The sequence below is a fragment of the Dendrobium catenatum genome, unplaced genomic scaffold (genome assembly GCF_001605985.2).
Source record: "Dendrobium catenatum unplaced genomic scaffold, ASM160598v2 fragScaff_scaffold_1720, whole genome shotgun sequence".
Classification (NCBI taxonomy): domain Eukaryota; kingdom Viridiplantae; phylum Streptophyta; class Magnoliopsida; order Asparagales; family Orchidaceae; genus Dendrobium; species Dendrobium catenatum.
In genome coordinates, this window is record NW_021320182.1 from 551,556 (window position 1) to 573,452 (window position 21,897).

The following is a 21,897-nucleotide window of genomic DNA, read 5'->3' on the forward strand; positions in this document are numbered from 1 at the left end:
TCGAACTCCCATCATGTAGTGCATCATATATGATGCATATTTGCTGCATCGAGCCAATGCTTTCTCCCTAAAGAAGGGCCTTATTTATAATTAACCACAAAAATTAGTGAATTCATTCAAATTGGACTAGGCTCTGTGATTTTTCTCCTTTCTGGAAATTTTCACGTAAAAATATTGGTCTCTTATGAACATATTTTTAGTACAAAAAAAGGCTTCCTTTGGGATGAATAGGAAGCCTTTTTTAATGCTCTCTAAAACATATTTTTAGTAAAGAAAAAAAATTTAAACAAAAAAATTTTTGTATTAAAAAGTTGCTTAAAAAATAATAAAAAAACCATCCTAAATCAAAATTAAAATGCTAAATTCTCTCTCTTTTGTTATGCGACTTTCAGCATACATATATAGCAAAAATAATATTCCGATTAAAAGTTTGTCCTAATACAAAACTGTTTGGTCTGACGCTTACGATTATGTACTTTAACTGCCCTTTTCTTATTTCTGGCTCCTTATGTGTTTGAGCCTATCTTGTACTATTTTTTTATTTAATGAAATATCTTTTTGGAAAAAAAAAATAGTCGAATTCAGCAGCTCGACGAGACCAATCAAACGAGCCCATAATCACTGAATTCCAATATCAATAACACATTCAAATGCCCAACAAATGGTCCACAATCAAGGGATTCAACATCGGTCGTCCATTCAAAGCACTCCAAATTTACTCTTGATTTTACTATTATATACTGGTCATATCACTCTAAAAATTATAAATAGACATCTTATTTGTGATGAGAGGGGACCCAAGCAAGAAGAGAAAAAGAAACAGAAGAAGATAAACTTGAATTCTTTTGTTCTAAATTCTAAACCTTCACCCGACAAATATGCTACGTCTTAAGAAGAAAAAAAAATTTATAAAGGTATAAAAAAAGAAAAAAATAATTAAAAAATAAATAAAAAATTAAAAAAATAAAGATATTTATCTATCTTTTAAAAATTTACTTATCTACCTGCTTATTCAATTTTATCATAAAAAAGTTAGAAAACTTTGTAATTGACAAAAGCATAAGATTTGATATATGTGCAAAATCATCAAATTATTTTGATATAAATTACGTTGATCATAACTCTTCTATATTTGGTCACCAAATGGGCCGAAGTTAGCATTGTTCCTATATCACTATGATAAGATGGCTGTGGGCCTGTGGCCCGCACCACAAACCCACCAATATTTATTTTTTTTATTTAAAAAATTTGCATTTTTCTTTAAAAACAAAATTTTGTAATCTTGTGATCATTATTCCATTTAAATTTATATTTATATATATATCTTATGTTTTTAAATTTTAGGCTTCGTGATAGTTTTATTATTGCTATTTAAAACAAATTTTTAGTAATTTTTTTTTTAATTTTTTACTAAAAAGTTATCCGTCCCAAATGAAGCCTTAATATGTGTCCTAATTAACAAAATTAATTTTTAATTAGGATTATATTTATTTTCTAATTTTGAATGGTTTTATTAAATAATTAATTGCACAATTAAGAAAAAAAGGCCAAACTCCAATTTTTATCAAACAACCAAATTTAGTATTGCTTCTTATACATAATCGATCGATATCAGCTTAATTATTTTCTAAACTGTATAAAACACCTACAAACTGTTAAACACAGTAAGATAATTAAAAAGAAATCTAAACAAAAAAATTAAAAACTAAGTAAAGTCCAAATAACAAAAACACTTTGATTATCTCATAATTAGCATCTGATCTATCCCCTCCATTACTCTTCATAATTATACTCTCCACCACCTTCTTTGTTCCATCACTGGTTTTCTCCATTAGAAGCTCTTTGAGCTCTGATGGTCCAAATGCAGAAGGCAGACTACAGGGCTCTGAATCATTGGTGGCTTCCATGGACATGGATTCCATGAGGGAATCTCTAATCTTTCCTTGAAAAGGACAAGCTACAGACTCCAAGCAGAGATCCATGGCTTCTTCTGGTTTTGTGGGTTTGAAAGTTAGGAGCTTTGAGTATTCTGTTAGAAGATGAAGCATGTAGTCATATACAATGTTCATGTGAAGTTGGTCATGGATGAAGCTGCTTCCTTCCTTCCCTATGGCTTCCATCTGTTAATTTTGATTGGGAAATTATGTTTTTGTTAGAGTATATATATACCTATGTGTATGTATGTATGTATGTATATATGAGGGATGTACATGCATAACACAAAATATTTATGAATTTACATATCTAACAGCTAAAGTTTTATATTTAATACTAACCTCTAAGGGATGGGCGTTTCCCCACTCGACAGCCTGTTTAATGGCCCGACACTTATCGTCCTGCGGAATTGGCCAATAATGGAGGCCGGGTCTTAGCCCACGACTAACAAAATCTTGAAACCTACTCTGCACGTATAGTGTCGGTGAGTCGCAACCTATGATATATTTCTCGCTCACCGACCAAGCATTTCCTTCTATATAAATTTTATACCTGTTATTAATATCAAAGTTAGCCAGCAAAAAATAATTTCTTAAAATATAAAAATAAAATAAAATTAGCAAATTTATTTTTACCTATTATAAATAAAATAAAAATTTGCAGATTTTAAATAATCATATTATGTTGAATACAAAAATGATTATGCTATCAATTATGTTGAACTCACTAAATATTTCTTGTGTTGAATTTGAAGATGAAGATTAATATAAGTATATGAGGAAGAAGTTATTTATGTATAGCCAAATGATTGATGGTACAATAGTGATAAGTGATGGAAAGTATGTCTTTACCTGTAAGTGCATTGTTTGGCTAAGTTGGCACCCTTGAACTTTTGTCTTCCTTCTTTAGCCCAATTCACCCTAAAGAGCCTGGCCTCCCAATCATTCATCGTGGTTACATTGCACTTCATTAAGTCTCCTCGAGTCCTTGCCACATCAGGGTTTCCCTTCCAGTATGCATAAGGCTCTCGCTTTCTCCATGGTAGCCTCTCATTCGCCTCTCTTAGCTCGTCTGCCTGCCTCTCCCATGGCATAATGTTCACTTCGGGCCTATATACATATATATCAAAGTAAGCATTTATATACTTTAGTTTAAAAACTTCTATAGCTTATATTACATACCAACCCCAAAAGGACCAATCGGGAAAGACAATATCTAATGTAGTATCATCCTTGCAATATCGAAAGAGCGGAGGTGGGGATTGGTCATTGATGGCATGAACAACCGGTGTGTCTTCACAATTAAACATGAGATCTAGGTCTGGCACTCGCCCTGGGTATCGACGGAGGAGTTGGAGAATGCCCCATATTGTGAAGATGTCACGGGTTTGGTACACATGATGGTATATGTGAATGTAAGGATGACCATCGACGATGATCAAGCGAAAGGCAGCATGGGGTGCCGCCCGACCTAGCATCTCTCGTGTAATGCCAGTGGAAGCCCAAGGGCGAAGGTCCTCGTGAATCCATCGAAAGTAATCAGGGCAAGTTTGTTTCAGCGAAGCGAGAGGGGTGGGTGGAGAGGCGGGGGAAAGAGAAGTGTTGAGGAAAGGTGAGGGACGAGAGGAGCAAGTGTTTGATGGATTTTTGGTCGGGCAAATAAGGGTGAAAGGTGATGAATTTGGGTTGGACTTTAGATTAGGTTGTGAGTTAGGCTTTTGATTGGGTTGAGTTGTATTCCATGGAAACTTAACTCTCGAGTTGCCCATTCTGCTCAAAAAAGACTACATGAGTCATAATAAAAGTTAGTAATTAGATTCAAAATACTAACTTGCTAGGAACAATCATAAATTTCAAATTAAGCAACTAACCGTTAATATTAGTAGTAATAGTACATCTTGAGCTACATTAAACTTGCAAAGCAACTAAATATTGAATATTCTATAATCCAACAGTGAAAAACAACTATAAATTCATAAAATTCATGAATTAAAAAAATATTCATGATACTATATAGTTCATAAAATCATTCAAAAATATTATATTCATGATAAAATCAATCACCAAAATTATAAATTAAAAATAGCTTTTAATTTACTAATTTTTAAATAATCAAAATTAATTACTTAAATCAACAAAACAATTGTAATAATAAACTTCATTACATATCAAAAATTGAATTTAAATTAAATCAAGAAAATTTTATCTTAAGAGGATCATGATTTTATCTTGAATAAAAAAAATATTAAGAAAAAAAAATGGTCCACAAGATAATGGCAATTACTTTCAAGTATTTTTCCAATTCCAAATGAGACTTTGGAGCCATTCAACATTGGATTATTGATTTTTAGCTCATTTTACTTTTCAATAGAAAGGAATGGGCACTGTATGAGTGCTATGTTTCCATCTAACATGTCTTTGTCAATCTATTTCATCTTATGGAAGCCTCTTAACTTTCATATGTGAAAATTAATAAAATTTGTGTAAGTTAATTAATGGTCAAATTGAATCGCTCAATGCCCAATTTATAAAAAATCAATTTCAACATTCCTTACGTACGACGTACATTTAGTCGCAAATAAGCTCTACTTATAGAGATATCAGTATATTTTTAAGATATTTTATTTATTTTTATTAAAAGTGGGCATCATTTTTTTCGTAATTTCAAAGAAATTAGGGTTACAATTCTTCAAAATCATATTATAGTAAAATTTACAATGACAACAACATAATATAACCGTTAATTGAGCGAGTGGAGCTTTATTTCTTCTACAATAATAAAAAAAATAACAAATGTTGTCAAAATGAATTTTTGGGTCGGGTTCAAGTTCGAACCCAAAATAAACTGCTTTGAACCTCTTTGACATAATTTTTACCCGTTGGACAAATCATGAACTCCAATCAGACTCATTGGAAACACATTTAACCCGACCCAAACCCAAACCCATTTATATTAAGAAAGTAATTTTAATTTGTCTCTTTTTAATGCTTAAATGTGCATGTATAAGCTATTTTGAATGTTAAAATGTATGGTTAAATTTTGGATTAATTTTGAGTTGGCAGATCAACTCGAATATGACCCAATATTAAAATGGGTTGAAAATTAGAACCCTAGCCTAAAATTTTAAGGAAGAATATATATACACATTAAAATTTAAATTTTGGTAAATTTATTGTGTTTGACTTTTAGTTCCTCAAGACCCGGTCATTTTTAGATTTCTGTTACCCTTTTTAGCGTGTCAAGATTAAAGACTATTTTTTCTGATAATATTTTTTATTATCAGTTGAGAAATTTGTTGCTATATTAATTCTTCCAAACATGATAAGTTTTATTAAAAATTGACGCTTTTTTTCTTATAAGCCAAAGAAATTTATTTATCCAATAAATTGCCAAAAATAATTATAGCATCCATTTAATGATTTATTAATAGCATTAAGTTTCATTTTTTGTAAGGTTAAAATAAGTCAAACTAACCACTTCTTATAATAAAAATATTTTTTTAACAATATTTTTCCAGTTTTAATAATAAAAAAATTTATAACAGTATAAAGTGCAATTAATGATTATTTTTAAAAGTCAAAATATCTCTGATTTTGTACAAATTAATTTTAAGTTGAATAACAGAAAATGAGGAATAAATATTTTTTTTTTCAAATTTAAAATTAATCATAATTGTACCAAATTAAAACAATTAGAAAAACTTTCAATTTAAATAAATTACTTATACAATTATAATTAATTTTTATAAAGTCATTAATTATTTAATCTTCCTAACACCTAAAAGTCATGCAAGAGACTATAAATAGTGAAACGTTAATTTATGGTCATACCAATTATAATCACATAAATTCAACAAATTTAAAGTCTAAGCCAATAAGAGAAAATTAATTATAATTTTTAGAATATCTAAAATATTTTGGGTAAGTTGGTGTTGTAAATGATGTATTGAATTGCACCAATCTATGCACAAATTTAATGACTTTGAAAGCTCATTTTGATGTATTTCGGATCAAAATATTCTTAAAAATCTAAGCAAGCTAACCGAAAGAACAGACGGAAAATTTAGTAAGAATATCTTGATCCAAAAAAGATTACGATGGAATTTAAAATACTTGGATCTGCTTTGAGCTGATGAACACAATATATAAAAAATATATATTGCATTCATCTCAAAGTAGATTCAAAATTTTTAAATTCCATCATAAAAAAAAAAAAAGAATTTGATGAGAATATCCTCACCCATTTTTTTTCAAGAACAAACCCTAACAACCATGCATCATGTCACAAACCTTTTTTATCTTTTCAAGTATTTTACATCATTTTGTATTGACTCTAATAAATTACCATTTTGAAGATAACAAACTCATATGCTTCTAATTTAAATATCAAGTGGTTTTTACTTAGTTTAATATGAAGAAACATGTAGAGGTCATGGATAGATTAAGGTAATATGTATTAGGCTATGGAGGATGACAAGAAAGAAAGGAAAGAAGATGAAGAACTTGACTTACATGTGTGTCGAACCAGCGAGAAGAGATGAAGGCTCCCATCAAGAGGAGAACGAAGATGAAGACGACCGTTTTTGTCGAATTCGAAATTGCATTCAAATATTTTTTTGTTTGAGTGGAAAGCTTTTCATACGAGAAAATCTCCATAGCTTGATTTGATGAAGCTCTCTCTCTCTCTCTTTCTATGTATGAAGCTGTTTATGTGAAGACTGGAAACTAGTTTTCAGTTGCATGGAAAGAAGGTGTGCAGAGAAACTCCATGGAGAAAAAGGAAGGGAAGAAAGCTTATAGGAAGGGCTATGGAAAGGGAGGAGAGATATTTATGCGATGGAAAGAAGACTTCAAATTCTGAACTTTCTTGTCAATAGAAGATTTGAAAGAAAATAATAAATAATAAGTAAATATGAGAAGCAAACATGTTTGGTGTTTTTATTTACATAATTTTTGTATTTGAATTTTTTTCTTTGAAGTTATAAAAAAAAAACTCATGATTAATTATTATTGTTATTCTTCCTTGTATTTATTTTTAAGCCTTGTTATTTTCTTTTTAGAGATTTATTTATATATAGCATTCAAAATTATCTATCTAAATTCTATGACACTCAAAATTTTTGTAAGATAAAAAAATATCAACTTTCTGTTAACTTCCTCCATAGTCTTCCACCGCATCAATTTTTGGGACGGCTTTTTTGCTGCTTTTTAAATCAATTTTTTAACACAAAAAATTTAATTTTTGTACTAAAAAGCTGCTTTAAGAAGCACGAAAGAAGCCGTCCCAAATGAAACCTTACTAAACTCTTCTTGCCCTTCAAGGGTTTTGGAATTGTTGCAAACCACACTAGTTCAATCAATAGCTAATCATGACTTCTTTTACTCTTCTTTGCATTATAGAGCTTTGATATTGTTCTCATCGTGAATCTCTACTTGTTTATTACAGACGAACTGCACAAATCGCAAATCCTTCATGCCTTTCTCCACTGAGATCAAGCAAGTCTTCCTCACATACGTGAAATGAGATTAATTGAGTTACCTCATGAGTAATTGATATATAAATCGTAAAATTTAGATGTTAAATATATAATTTATAGTTTTTTTTTTATGTAAATCTCCCATTCTTCTTGGAGAAATTAAGTGAGAAAATGCACACACAATATGAAATAAATTTAAAATATAAGATTAAAAAAACAGAAAAAGAAAGATATTTTTAGTGACCAAAATTGAGTGGAGAGAGGCAGTCAGCAAATATCTAACTTTAAATAAAACTCAAACCACATAAACTAAAATTTAACATCAAATGCAGCACTAAATCAGAATGAATGGAGAAGAAAGATTAGTCCTATTCTAAAGCTTTTGCGGTCATTATATGATGATTAAGACATCGATCTATTTTGTTTATCAAATCTATGATCATTTTGATTTAAAATAATAATAATAATATGTAAATTCATCAAATGGTATCTACTAATTTAGGCTTCGTTTGGGGCTGTTTTTTTACTGTTACTTAAAGTAATTTTTAGCACAAAAATTTTATTTTTTTTTTTTGTTAAAAATTTGCTTTAAGAAACAATAAAAAAAATTGCGTAAAACGAAACCTTAATTTCAGGAATTTTTATTCCGTCAGGTTACATGATGTAGCTCTACGTCGGGTAGCCTATAATATGTCGCCACGTGCTCTTACTCTTTACCGCGCTGCCCAACGACCCGACTCGGATTGAATCCGGGATTACTATGTTCGCGTATTGCTCGGTATTTGCTCGGTATTGCTACGTATTACTCGGTATTGTTCTTCACAGAATGGTATTTTTCATTTTTGTCGAGCAAAATCGACCAATACCTAGCAATACCGAGTTACGCAAACTCCCGGGTCCGTTCCGGGTCGGGTTGTCGGTCCGCACGGTAAAGAGTAAGAGCACGTGGCAACATATTATAGGCTACCTGACGTAGAGCTACGTTAGGTATCCTGACGGAATAAAAATACTAATTTCAGGCATCTTTCTTTCCGTATTATTTAGAATTTTGGTATTGCTTCATACAATTGATAATCAGAAGCTGCTGTTCTGAACGGCAAGGAAAAGCGATTAAACGCAACTGCTTTGGTGAAATTTTTATTTTTCCTGTCCAAAGTGTAAGGAATTTTTTATTCAGTGCTGTACGTTAATTAGTTGTAAGTGAAATTACAGCATCTGTTTTTAACTGTGTAACGCAGCACATAGCTCCTATTTATATAAATTTCAACGAGTTTCCAACGCTTAGGAAGAGTACTACGTACTTAGATGGCTTCATTATATCCTTTGATGTTGTTTTTGTCAAATGATATTGTAGCTTCACCTACAAAGACAAAGATAATTAATTACTATAGATGTTGTACAAAGATTTCATATGAAGAGAATCACAACTCATTTTTATAATAATAATATAAATTTTAAAGATATTTGTATCCATCAATTTCTAAGTTTATATAATAAAATAAACATAAAATTATTCATAATAAAATTGAAGACCAAAAGTATGTGTATGCATTTTGACACCTTTCAAATATTTGACAGATGCGCGGGTATCTTTGAAGGACGTGTGAACGTCTTATGTCCGCTTATGTAAATGTTGCGGATCCGGTACTGGCATATATACATTAGATTCTAGTTATATATATGAGATATATTGTTTAATTTATTTTGTATCCTATATAAGTTATTATTTAGCACAATTCCTAGAGAATGTCTGCTCAATAGGCAATAGGAGATCGTGTTCCTGCTTGTGAGTGAGTAAAATGACTTGCTACGAATCACCTATTGATGTATGTAAGCTAAATATTGTATGCACTATTAATTATTTGCTTCTGCTAACAGGTGAATTGCAGCATGCATTATGAATCCATGCTACTATCCATGGATAGGTTGGTTTGTTTGATACGAGCTCCTTGCCCCACCTGTAGGATAATCATTGTAAGCACTACGAATTCCCTACTCCTATTCAAAGTGAATTTTAGTGTTTAATAAACAATGACACATGAGTTTTTTAGCCGATAAAGAGTTTTCTTTGACCTTTGTGGTCATTCATTAGACCATTGTGCAACACATACAATGGGATAGCTATGCAATTTGTATGCATATGCTTATAGATAAATATTTCATATTGCATTTTGATTATCATATTCTTGGCAAATAGGGGGGTTTATTAAGCTTTCTTGATTCACAACGAGCATTGTTTTATAGTTTTTCGGAACCACTTTGTTTAAAGCATTCCACCTTTTTATAATCATTTTCCAACACATAAATTTCATCAATGCATATATAGCATTTCATATCTCTTTATCTTTCCCCAACCTTAACATCATCATCATTATCAAATTACTCCACCCGCTCGTAATTCTTCCAAATCCTAGCTATTTAAACTTCCCAATGGCTAGATATATTACCCATTGCATATAATAATCATTAGAATGTTTAAGGTCTATTACAATAGCTTTTGAAGCATCTTGCATCGCACTTACATGAGTGCAAACACATGATTTCAAATTGACTAAGGGATGCATCAAATCTATATGTTTTGGAAACTTAATCTTTTGGCTCATAAGCGTATATCTAATGCAAGGATATGTATATTCAATTCCAGTTTACACTTGTTCCTTTAAGCATGGTTCTCATCATTTTTTTAATTTAATTAAAATTATATATAATTAATTAAAGTGACAATTTGATTGTTTGGCGACCTTTTTTTTTTTTGTTCGTTTCAATTTCGACAGCCTCCCAGCGTCCCCTCCCCGCAAGATGAGAGCGTCATTTGGCAAGATTGTGTGCGTAGTGGCGCCGGTTCGGTCGTCGGTTACAGGTCAACATATGCCATCTAAAAAAAAATCGATAAAAACTCATCCAAACAATTTTGACAATTTTAATCTGAAGATATTTATGTTGAATAGCATTTTTTTTCCCGTCATGCATTTATGCATTGTGGGCCCCCTGTGTGAATTCAATTCAGCGACTATGCTATATTTAAAAAACTTTAAGTAATCATTCTGCCTAAGTGATTCAAACACGACAGAATGGCATCAAATAAATATATCAAAATAGAGATGCTTCAAACAGTAATCATTCTGTGTCATTGAAGAAGTTCTCAAAGTTCACGAGTTTATTATACAAAAAGCAAAATGACAATAAACCTCTTAGGCAAATATGATTCAAATTCCAAATGATCTACAATAACATTGAACCAGTGAAATATGAGAGATTCTTTATAAAACAAAATGCAAGATGGTTCGGAAGAACTGACTAGTGGAGAAAATCCTATTATAAGACAAAAGAAAAACTCAATGATACCACATCAATTGTTGTATTATATTGACCTATCACAACTGTACATGTGTACATACATTTAGTCTTTTCTTTATATATATTCATTCTTATGCTGGTACTTCTTCCTCTTATTCTCTCTATTCATGTTCTTGAGAAGTTATGTAGTTCTTTATGGTATCATAGCGGGCTCAATCCTGAGAACCATCCATGGCCAATTCAGCTTCATCACAAATAGGAGATCAATCTGCTAGTGTCACGGAGAACTCCAGTATTCCTACAGCCCTCAAATTTGTGGTTTCTAATCTCAGAACCCTCGCCTCCATCTTCACAAATCACTCAATATTACATAAATAAAGATGCTGGTATATCAAATAGTCGCAACGGAATCGACAGTTGACACATAAGACATAATTATGTACATCTTGAACGGCCTTTAACCACCATATCAAGCTTTTAAGACTTCGATAAGGACAATGCTCACACTTATCATTCTTGATAACCTGTACGCACTTCTAATAGGTGAAGAAATTCAGGTAAATGTCGAAGCCGCAAGAATCATCCCCAGCACTAAATCTCAAACAGCCTTGTACACATCCAGAGGAAGAAACAAATGCAATTGAGGTCATTTTTTGCAAAACACAAACAATAATACCATATCTCTTCAGCAACATGTTCCTATCTGTCAAATTTGAACAAAAAAGGTCATATTGGATTAGTATATTGGCATAGATTAAATATCAACTACACTCCGTCGTCCGCTTCATCCACTTCAATCAAAGACATGGTAGCTACCTCTGAACCATCCACGACTAATTGGTACTTGGACTCCGGAGCATTGTCACATATGACAAATCTTGCTGAGAATAATTCACAATCTATGCCTTACTATAGTCCTAACAGCGTAACCATCGGAGACGGTAGGACGATTCTGATTGCCCACTCAGGCACAGGTCACCTTCCAACGCCGACGCGTAAGCTTCAATATATAAGAAGTTGAGGGAGATCCACAAGGAATGTTAGACCTAACCGAGATTATTTACCAAACATATTTCTTGATGGTGTTAACCTGTGTAGAAGTCCTGCAGCGGTAAATGGTCATACGATGCAGTAGTCGGCGACCAAGTGGAATTTCGGTGGCGGTCGGTGGCCTAGCGGTGGTACAATGATGGTCGGGCTGAGGTTTGGTGACGGTCGGTGATTGGGCGGTGGTATGAGGATGGTCGGGTTGAAGTCCGACTGTGGTCGGCAGCTGGGTGGAAGTCTAACGGTGGTTCGACGATGGTTGGGTTGGGTGGAAGTCCAGTGGATGAGCGGTGGTCCGAAGATGGTCGGGCTAAAGTCCGACGACTGTCAACGGTCAAGTGGAAGTCCGGTCGACGGTCAGGTGGAAGTTCGGTGGCGGTCGATGACTTGGTAGAAGTCTAACGGTGGTCAATGACAGATCAACTGTCCGACGACAGTCGATGATTGTACAGAAGTCCGACGATGGTCAGTGACCGGGTTGAACTTCGGATGTAGTCGACAACTGAATAGTGGTCCGATGGCAGTCAATGGGGGTTCTTCGGTGGTGGTGTTAAAGCTCTTAAAGCCTCAGATCTCTCCCTAATATTTTTCAAAGATCCTCTTCATATAGAGAGTTGGGGTCTATTTATGTATTTGCATGACTGACACACCATGTAACTACAGAGAAGATCCATATAAGGTTCGGAATGCTCCACTGGATTTCCCGTATTTGATTCCCCTGATCATAGAAAGTTTTTCACACTACATGAAAACCCGTTAATACCGGCGGACAAAATCCGCCGGTAAACATAGATAATCCGACGGAATAATGAATTTCCGTCGGACTTTTCGGCGGAATTTCATACGCCGGTTTCGGCCGCGTCGATAAATTATTTCCGGCGCGAAATTTACGTCAGAAATTTCTTCGGCGCATGATCCGACGCATTACCGGCGAAAAAACGGATAGTTTTCGACGTTGAAAAAATGTCTTAATTCCGGCGCCATTGCCGCCGGTAATTATCGTCGCATTATGCGCCGGATAGTACCGGCGGATATGCCGCCGCAAAGTGCATGTAGGAAACCCACGAACTCTCTTTGCGACGCAAAGTATACGCCGGTAATTACCGGCGGACTATGCGCCGGTGATGGTATTGAGGTGGTTTTCTCAATTACTCCCCTTGGTTTTGTCTTCATAACTACCAGCCAATCTTGGTTTTGTCTTCATAACTACCCGCCGGTATTCGCGTGTTTTCCCGTAGTGTCAACTATTTAAGTGCCTTAGCGATGTCGAAATTTTGCGATCTTGGGCTCATTGGATTTGTCTCGTCGAGCCGTTCGATTTGACTATAAGCATGCTATATTTGGATACCATTTTGTCATCCAAATAATACTGTAAATTTTCCAAAAGTGGTTCAGAGCATCGATTTGGTCCCATTTGGACTCGATTGGAACAATTTTGGTGTTGTTGGGTTTGTCTCTTTGACACTTTCAATTTGACTATAAGTTTGTTGAAGTTGGAATTCACATGATAACGAATTTAATTTTGAAAGTTCCGACTTGAATACACCTTGAGATTCGGGCATTACCAATATGATTTTTTTGTTACATATCAATTATTAAAAAAAATGTACAGTGCTAATAGCCACAGTTCTTTCAATATTTCAATATTATTTGTATACAAAAGGAAGCAGATTGAGGACTTGCTCAACCTACTCCCTAATTTGCATGCTACTAATTTAGTAATTTGACTATTTTCAATTCATTAATACAGTGCATATTAAGAGATAAATTTAAATATTTATTTATTTATTTATTTATATTCTATCAATAGAAATTATCTATTTTTGATAGGTTAGTAGCTAAATGAAATCATGATGGACGCGCTCCTATGATTAATATCATCCAATCAAAAATATATAACTTTTATTGAGAGAATAAAAATAAATAAATAAAAATTTAAAATTACCTCTTATAGCCTATAATTAAAAGTATAATTAATTATAAATAATATAATATTGAGACAATATTGTCCTATATATAGACCTTTTCATTTATAATTCTTTATTGTTCTAAATAGTTATATTTAGCTACAAACCCTTTCACCAAAAGAAGATCCCGCCCTAGTTTTAGAAAAGTGAAAAAAAAAAAAAAAAAAAAAAAAAAAAACAATGCAAGTGTGATCCTTAGATCCGTAGTAGGGGTAACTGTGGTTAGAGGGATCGTGATCGACGGGTGATGATGGCTGGTGGGACTGTAGTCGGCTGGCGATTGTGGTCGGAGAGGTCATAGTCGACATGGAGATGGAGGTTGGAGGGACTGTAGTTTACAAGTGATGGTGGTCGGAGGAATCGTTGTCGGTAGGCTACAAAGGTCGTTGGGTTTGTTTTCTTGATATGTTTAATCTGGAATATAATTTTTATAGTTTTCGATGATTTATCAAGCCTATTTAAGTTTCACCCATTCATTGATCGTCATCGAATCTCCTCGTGACCACCGACCATCTGAAGTCTAGTCCATTTTCTAATACATTTTATTATCATTGTTTTCAACTTGAATGCCAGTTTGACTTTCGTAACCTATTCTAATATTATTGGAATCATTTCAACTGGGTAAGGTCAGAGATGGATTTACAATGGGGGCCCTGGGGCACAGCTCATGAGCTCGCAGGATTTTCTTGTTTTATCACTATATGTATGCATGTGTCAGTCATCTTATTTGTGATAATTTTCAGGGAACCTCATTTCCTTCTTGCTCATCATCGTTCACTGATGGGATAGTCATCTTGCTCATCATCATTGTTTTTGGAATGATTCTCGGTATCACTATTCTCCTTAATCGCTTATGTCCATGAAAAAGGAGAAGAGTGATAGTTAGAATCATCCCAAACACAATGACGTTGGAGAAGATGACTATCCCAGTAGTGAATTTCTATCATTAATTAAAATCTTCATCGCTCATCCAAATGCTAATTAGATTAAGTAATTAATAGTGTAAATTTGTGCCTTTGCATGCTTTGATGCATAAATAAGAAAGATAATTAGGTATATGGTTTCACCATACCATAGCAGATCCATGGCATTGAGCTCAATTAAGCTATTACATGGGGCACAGAAGGATTTCCTTCTGTGGATTTCTTTTTGTAAATTTGATAAAATGTTGGCCTAGACATAGATTGGTTATGTTAACACCAATTACTGAATCAATCTATCAGTCTTGATAACCTGTACGTACTTCTAAAAAGTGAAGAAATTCATGTGAACGTCGAAGCCGCAAGAATCATCCCCCGCACTAAATCTCAAACAACCATGTACACATCTTAATCGATGTCGTTTTTCGCAGAACACAAACAATAATACTATATCTCTTTAGTAACCCGCTCCCATTTGTCAGATTTGCAACAAGAAAGGTCATACTGGATCATCATGTTGGCATAGATTAAATATCAACTACACTCTGTTGTCCGCATCATCCACTTCAATCAAAGACATGGTAGCTACCTTTGAACCGTCCACGACTGACTGGTACTTGGACTCCAGAGCATCGTCACATAATCTTGCTGAGAATCTTTTACTATATATGCCTTACTATGGTCCTGACAGCGTAACCATCAGAGATGGTAGGACAATTCTTATTGCCCGCCCGGGCACAAGTCTCCTTCCAACACCGTCGCGTAAGCTTCAATATATAAAAGGTCAAGGGAGATCCACAAGGAATGATAGACCTAACCGATATTATTTGCCAAACATATTTCTTGAAGGTGTTAACCTATGTAGAAAAGGTCAAGGGAATCCTCCAAGGATGTGTGACCTATTCGAAGTTGTTTATCATAGCGTTGCTCGATGATATTAACATACGTAGAAAAGGTCCAGAAAATTCTCCACAAATTTCATTTTACTTTTTAAATTTAAACATTTAAAATAGTAATAATAAATGTTTGAAATATTAATTATTATAAAATTAAATTAATATGTAATGTTTAAAATTAATAATAAATATTTAAAATATTTAATAAAAAATTAAATATTTAAATAAATTAATATCACGAGCTAGCTCGCAAGCCGGTTTGAGCTCGTTTATAGTTCGACGAGCTCGAGTTCGAGCTCGCTTACCGATTAATGAGCTAAGCTCGATAGTGCCAAAGCTCGACTCGACTTGACTCATTTACCTCCATTGTTATAGGCAAAGAAAAAATAAATAAATATTTTAGAGAATTAATGGAGCTATCAGGACTTTTTTTTTAATAATTTATTAAGAACTCGGCTAACTGTTCCAGGACTTTTTTTTAATAATTTATTAAGAACTCGGCTAACTGTTCAATTAATTAATGACCTAAAATATTTTACTAAATAATTATATTTGATTTTTTTTTAATTTTAAAATATTTTACAAAATATTTTACCAATTAGCCGAGTTTTTATAGAGGCGATAAGATAAATTTCATTAATGTCTATGTGTTAGTAAAGTTATTTATGTCTCCAACTAATTTTCCAGCTCACTTCCTCTAAGTTATCTATGTGTTACACAAATAGGCGCGCCAATCACAGATTGAAAATCGGACCGGAACGGCCAGTTCAATCATGAACTAGTCTGGTGGCCGGTCCGATCCAGCTTACAGAACCGGCTATACATTGGATCAGATCAAATCGGATTGAACCAGCTGTTCAACCGATGAACCGCTGAACCGGTCCGGTGTAAGTATTTTTTAAATTTGTTTCTAAACAATTACATTTATATTTATATTTATTGAGTAATTGGTGTTAACATGACTAATCCATGACAAGGCCTACATTTTATCAAATCTATAAAAATAAATCTACCCAAAGATTCATTCTACAGTAATTGGTGAAAACCAATGGTTTTCTGCACATCACCATTAACTCCTTTGGCCTCCTCATCGAAACCGTATACATAGTTATATTTCTTATTTACGCTCCAAAGAAAGCTAAGGTGCAAATTTACAGATTATTAATTACTTAATGAATCTAATTAGCATTCTGATGGGAGATTAATATTTTAATTAATGATAGAAATTCACTGCTGGGAGTGAATTTCTATCATTAATTAAAATTTTAATCTCTCATCCAAATGATAATTAGATTAAGTAATTAATAGTGTAAATTTGTACCTTTGCATGCTTTGGTGTATAAATAAGAAAGATTAGGTATATGGTTTCACCATACCATAGCAGATCCATGGCATTGAGCTCAATTGAGCTATTACATGGGGCACAGAAGGATTTCCTTTCCTTCTGTGTATTTCTTTTTTTTTTTAAATTAGTTATTATTATTATTATTATATATTACTTATCAACAGATATTTATTCATAAGTTTTAATATCCTTTGATTTGTGTACTTTATAGGGCTTGCATGAGATTTCTTTAATCTAACTTTTATTGAAAAGCGCAAATCAATTAAGCATAAACTTTTAGATTTTCAGTTTTGTAGTCGAAATGAACATCATGAGTGTCTCGGGTGGTGAAAATGTCGTTCTCTAATGGGTTTCGATTACGAAATTGTAAATTTCATCTCGACTATCATTATCAAACTTAAGAGAGGATTACATATGATTCCGAAAAAATCAAAATTAAATCCAATTGTATATTTCGCTATGATAGTTAGAATGTTTTATTGTCAATTATTATAGTCAAATCGTCGTAGTGAACAACCTATGAGAAGAAGTTTTGAATACGTATCTAACTACATAAATCTAGATATATTTACTATTAAATTCATATTTAACCATCTCAAAAATAAATGATATATCTTTTGATCTCTTTGTTAGCACATGTTTTACAACTACATGTATGACTAGAATGCATCCATTCGATTATACCCATGTTCAGACACTATGTCATAACAAACTCCATAACAAATTGTACCTACTGTATTCATTTTCTGCTTATTATTTTCATGCATTCAACATGGTATCAGAGCATTAATGGCGACCGCCACCCCTCCTCATGATGGTTGATCAGGATTCAACGAGCACCCACCCCACCTCCTCCATTCTTGCATCCATGGTTGAATACAACATACTGCCTTCTCTAAAATTCTTAATGTCCAACATCAAATCTATCGTCAATCTTCAGCTTGTGAATGACAACTATCCCAGTTGGCGATTGCAAATATACAAACTGTTTTCGGCAAATAGATTTGAAAGTTATCTAACTGGTAGTCTTCGATTCCCGCCTGAATCCATCTCTTCTTCCACTTCTCTACCAGACTACACAGAATACCCGCCTATGGAAACTAGTTGATCAAAATCTAGTTTTAGCTATCTTCACCACTATATCACCCTCAATTCTTCCTTACGTCCACACTCTAACCACAGCTCATGACATTTGGATAACTCTAGAGCTTCGACTTCAACTCAAGTGATACAATTAAAGAGTGAGTTGCATCATATCCAAAAGGGTGATAACACCATAACTCAATACCTCACTCAAATCAAAGCTCTAGTAGATAATATTGTGGCAGCTGGTTCTCAAGTGGACACTGAATATATAATTCTATACATTTTAAACAGCTTGCCCTCCGCCTTAAATTCCTTCAAGACCTCCATTCGCACAACCCTTCACCCTATCAGTCTTGAAGTGCTTTATTCATTATTATGCAATGAGGAAATGCATCAACAAAATGAATTGCTTAAAGAATCCGTGTGAAACTTTTGGTGAGTTCAGCAAATCATATTGAAAAGGACCCACCAATTGGAGGTGCTAGATTCAGGTAGATTGTTCTAATACATGCAATATTAGTATTTTGATCAGCAATTAACATGTAGGCATCGAGGGAAAAAGTTGTCAACTTGGAGGACAATTATTACGTCCTCCGATCGGATGCAGAGGAACATCCGGTCCTAGGCAAAAAACGCCTATACCGAGGTGTAACGAGTTTTTTTGAAAAACTCGATACACCTCGGTACAGGCGTTTTTTGCCTAGGACCGGATGTTTCTTGCATCCGGTCAACCGAACCAAATAAAAATTCCAACTTGGAAGGGGAAGGGTGGTGACTTTTTAAGTGAAACTAAATACTAAGACATTAGAGAGCATACAAAAGCCATGGGAGTTTGTACTAAGTTACGTTGTTGGGTCCAATCAATTCAGCAGGGCCGACCCGTGTGACAGTTTTTTCCTAGGGCTTTAAACATAACAAATGTATGTCACATGTGTGATCCTATTTGGATGTGAAAAATCAAATATTTTAATGGGGAAAAGGAGATTTATAAGTTTGAGAAACTATGATGACATGCTATACATTTTTATTTATATTGGTATGTTCAACATTGAATTTATGATATGTATGTATTTGGATGATTGGATTATGTTGTATTTGCACTTTTGATCTTACATTCTAATTCTATGTTTGAACTGATATAAATAATGTGTATGTTAATGTGGTATGGGTTATTGATGTGATATAATATTTTCTTAATCTCATCAAATCTTTTACTAATTTTAGTAATCTAAACTTAATTTGTCCAAATCAAGCTGAAACACTAATTCAAACAAACCATTCAAAACTAAATCTAAACAACTGAAAAGTCATAAAATCATTCAAAAATATTATATTCATTTTAAAATCAATCACAAAATTATAAATCAAAAATAGTTTTTAATTAATTAATATTTAAAAACCCAAAACTAATTACTAAAACCACCAAAACAATTGTAATAATTAACTTCATTACATATCAAAATTTGAATTTAAATAAAATAAACAAATTGTAGCTTTAAGAGGATCATGATTTTATCTTGAATAAAAAAATATATTAAGAAAAAAAAGATCCATAAGATAATTGCCATTACTTTTAAGTATTTTTTTCCAATTCCAAATTAGACTTTGGAGCCATTCAACATTGGATTATTGATTTTTAGCTCATTTTACTTTTCAACAAAAGTATATAGAAAGGAATGTGTATTGTATGAGTCATTGCCATTCTATTAATTCATCTTATGGAAGCCCCTTAACTATCATATGTGAAAATTAATATATATTTTGTAAGTTAATTAATGATCAAATTGAATTGGTCAATACCCAATTTATAAAAAATCAATTTGAAAATTTCTTTGGAAGACTCTAAATAATCTATTAAGTTATAGAGCTTAATTGTTATCCTAGGAAGAAAATGTACTATGTACCTTCAATCACAAATAAGCCTTATTTATATATATGACACTATATTTTTAAGAAATCTTAATTTTTAATTAGAACGGGGCATTTATTTTCTTTTGTTTTAAAGAAATTAGGATTATAATTCTTCATGATCATATTATAGTAAAATGTATAATAGTAACAACAAAATGTAGCCATCAATTGAGCGAGTGGAGCTTTATCAAATTTTTTTATAATTTTTCATGTGTTGATGTCATTTTCTATTTTGATTATTTTCACTCAAACATTTGAATTATATTTTGTCTATTTACCAACATGACTTAGGTTTAATTCATTGAACTTATATTGGCAACTAATTTTTTCAAAATAAAATTTTGATCTTTTTTTAAATAATAATCTTGAACTTTTTTACTTTTTTATTATTTTTTTAAGGAAATGCGGAATTTGTACATAGATTTCTTATATTTATAAGTATGCTGCCTTTATTTCTTCAAAAATAACAAATACGTCAAAATGAAATTTTGTGTCATTTTCAGATACAGGTTGATGTGTGTGTATATATATATATATATATAATATCATTAAAATTTATTTTTTGGTAAATTTATTGTGATTGACTTTCAATTCCTCAAGGCCCGGTCATTTTTAGATTTCTTTTACTCTTTTTAGCGTGTCAAGATTAAAGACCGTTTATTCTGATAATATTATTTATTATCAGGGAGAAATTTGTTGCTATATTCTTAGTTTTAATAATAAAAATAATTAATAACACCATAAATTGCAATTAATGATTATTTTTAAAAGTCAAACTATCTCGGAGTTTGTACAAATTAATTTTATGTTGAATAACAGAAAATGAGAAATAAATAAATGAATTTTTTTCAAATTTAAATCTAAATCAAAATTGTGCCAAAATAAAAATAATAAAGCGGAATTTTACGATTTAAATAAATTACTTAACTATTATTAATTTTTATGAAGTCATTAAATATTTAATCTTCCTAAGACCTAAAAATCATACAAGAGACAATAAATAGTGAAACGTTAATTTATGGGCATACCAATTATAATCACATAAATTCAAATAATTTTTAAGTTAAGACAAAAAAGGGAAAATTAATAAGAATTAGCTAGCTAACCAAATTAAGATTAGAGCATTCAAAAAAAAAAAGAAAAAAAAAATTAAGAATATTCTGATGTAAAATATAACATACCTAAAAATGTGCTCTAAGCTTTTAGATTTTGGATAAGTTAGTGTTGTAAATGATGTATCAGATTGCACAAATCTATACACAAATTTAAGGACTTTGAAAGCTCATTTTGATGTATTTCGGATCAAAATATTCTTACAAAATTATATTTTAAAAAACTAAGCTAACCATAAGAATTAAGAACATACGAAAAACTTAGTCACAACTCACGATACGTCGATCAAGAAAAAAATTATGATACTTTAAAATCTTTGGATCTGCTTTGAGATGAACACAATATATAAATAATCTAAATTGCATTCATCTCAAAATAAATTTAAATTTTTTAAAGCCCGTCATAATAGAAGAATTTGGTCTTTTTCCAACAACAAACCCTAACAATTATCCCAAGCCCTAATTATCTTTCTAAGTATTTTACATTTTTGATGTGAATTAGTATCTACACTTCTTGTATTGACTCTAAGAAATTATCATTTTGATGATAACAAACTCATGCTTCTAATTACTTAGTTTGGTATGAAACATATGGATAGATTAAGGTAATATCCATTAGGTTATGGAGGAGAACAAGAAAGAAAGGAAAGAAGATGAAGAACTTAACTTACATGAGTGTCGAACCAGCGAGAAGAGATGAAGACTCCCATGAAGAGGAGAACAAAGATGAAGACAACAGCTTTTGTCAAATTCGAAATTGCATTAAATTATTTTTTTTGTTTAAGTGGAAAGATTTTCATACGAGAAAATCTCCAATAGCTTGATGAAGCTCTCTCTCTCTCTCTTCTTGTATGAAGCTCTTTATGCGAAGACTGTAAACTAGTTTTCAGTTGCATGGAAAGGTG

At 32.3% G+C, this 21,897-nt stretch overlaps 1 protein-coding gene across 3 annotated transcripts; it reads right to left on the bottom strand.

Annotated features, from left to right (window-relative positions):
• Positions 1-1,670: 1,670 nt before the first annotated feature.
• On the bottom strand, positions 1,671-21,684 carry LOC110097921 (O-glucosyltransferase rumi homolog). 3 transcript variants are annotated; one of them, XM_028701464.1, is made up of 5 exons: positions 21,664-21,684; positions 3,117-3,718; positions 2,787-3,044; positions 2,277-2,487; positions 1,671-2,120 (listed from the first exon to the last, which is right to left on the bottom strand). In XM_028701464.1, exons 2-5 carry the CDS (start codon positions 3,701-3,703, stop codon positions 1,686-1,688), a joined length of 1,491 nt encoding a protein of 496 aa, XP_028557297.1. In that variant the 5' UTR covers positions 3,704-3,718; positions 21,664-21,684; the 3' UTR covers positions 1,671-1,685. The 3 variants fall into 3 exon arrangements, with proteins under 3 accessions (XP_028557297.1, XP_020680236.1, XP_020680237.1); XM_020824577.2 differs by lacking the exon at positions 21,664-21,684 and adding an exon at positions 6,447-6,811; XM_020824578.2 differs by lacking the exon at positions 21,664-21,684 and adding an exon at positions 6,447-6,584 and having other exon boundaries at positions 3,117-3,704.
• Between the last annotated feature and the right edge of the window lie 213 nt (positions 21,685-21,897).

What these genes read in the sequence shown, in the direction of transcription:
- LOC110097921 (XM_020824577.2), bottom strand. Translation starts at nt 6,590, where the DNA reads ATGGAGATTTTCTCGTATGAAAAGCTTTCCACTCAAACAAAAAAATAT. An exon ending in GATTGGTCCTTTTGGGGTTG is followed by an intron (nt 3,045 to 3,116) that starts GTATGTAATATA and finishes ATATGTATATAG; the next exon opens with GCCCGAAGTGAACATTATGC. An exon ending in GAAACGCCCATCCCTTAGAG is followed by an intron (nt 2,121 to 2,276) that starts GTTAGTATTAAA and finishes CAAAATTAACAG; the next exon opens with ATGGAAGCCATAGGGAAGGA.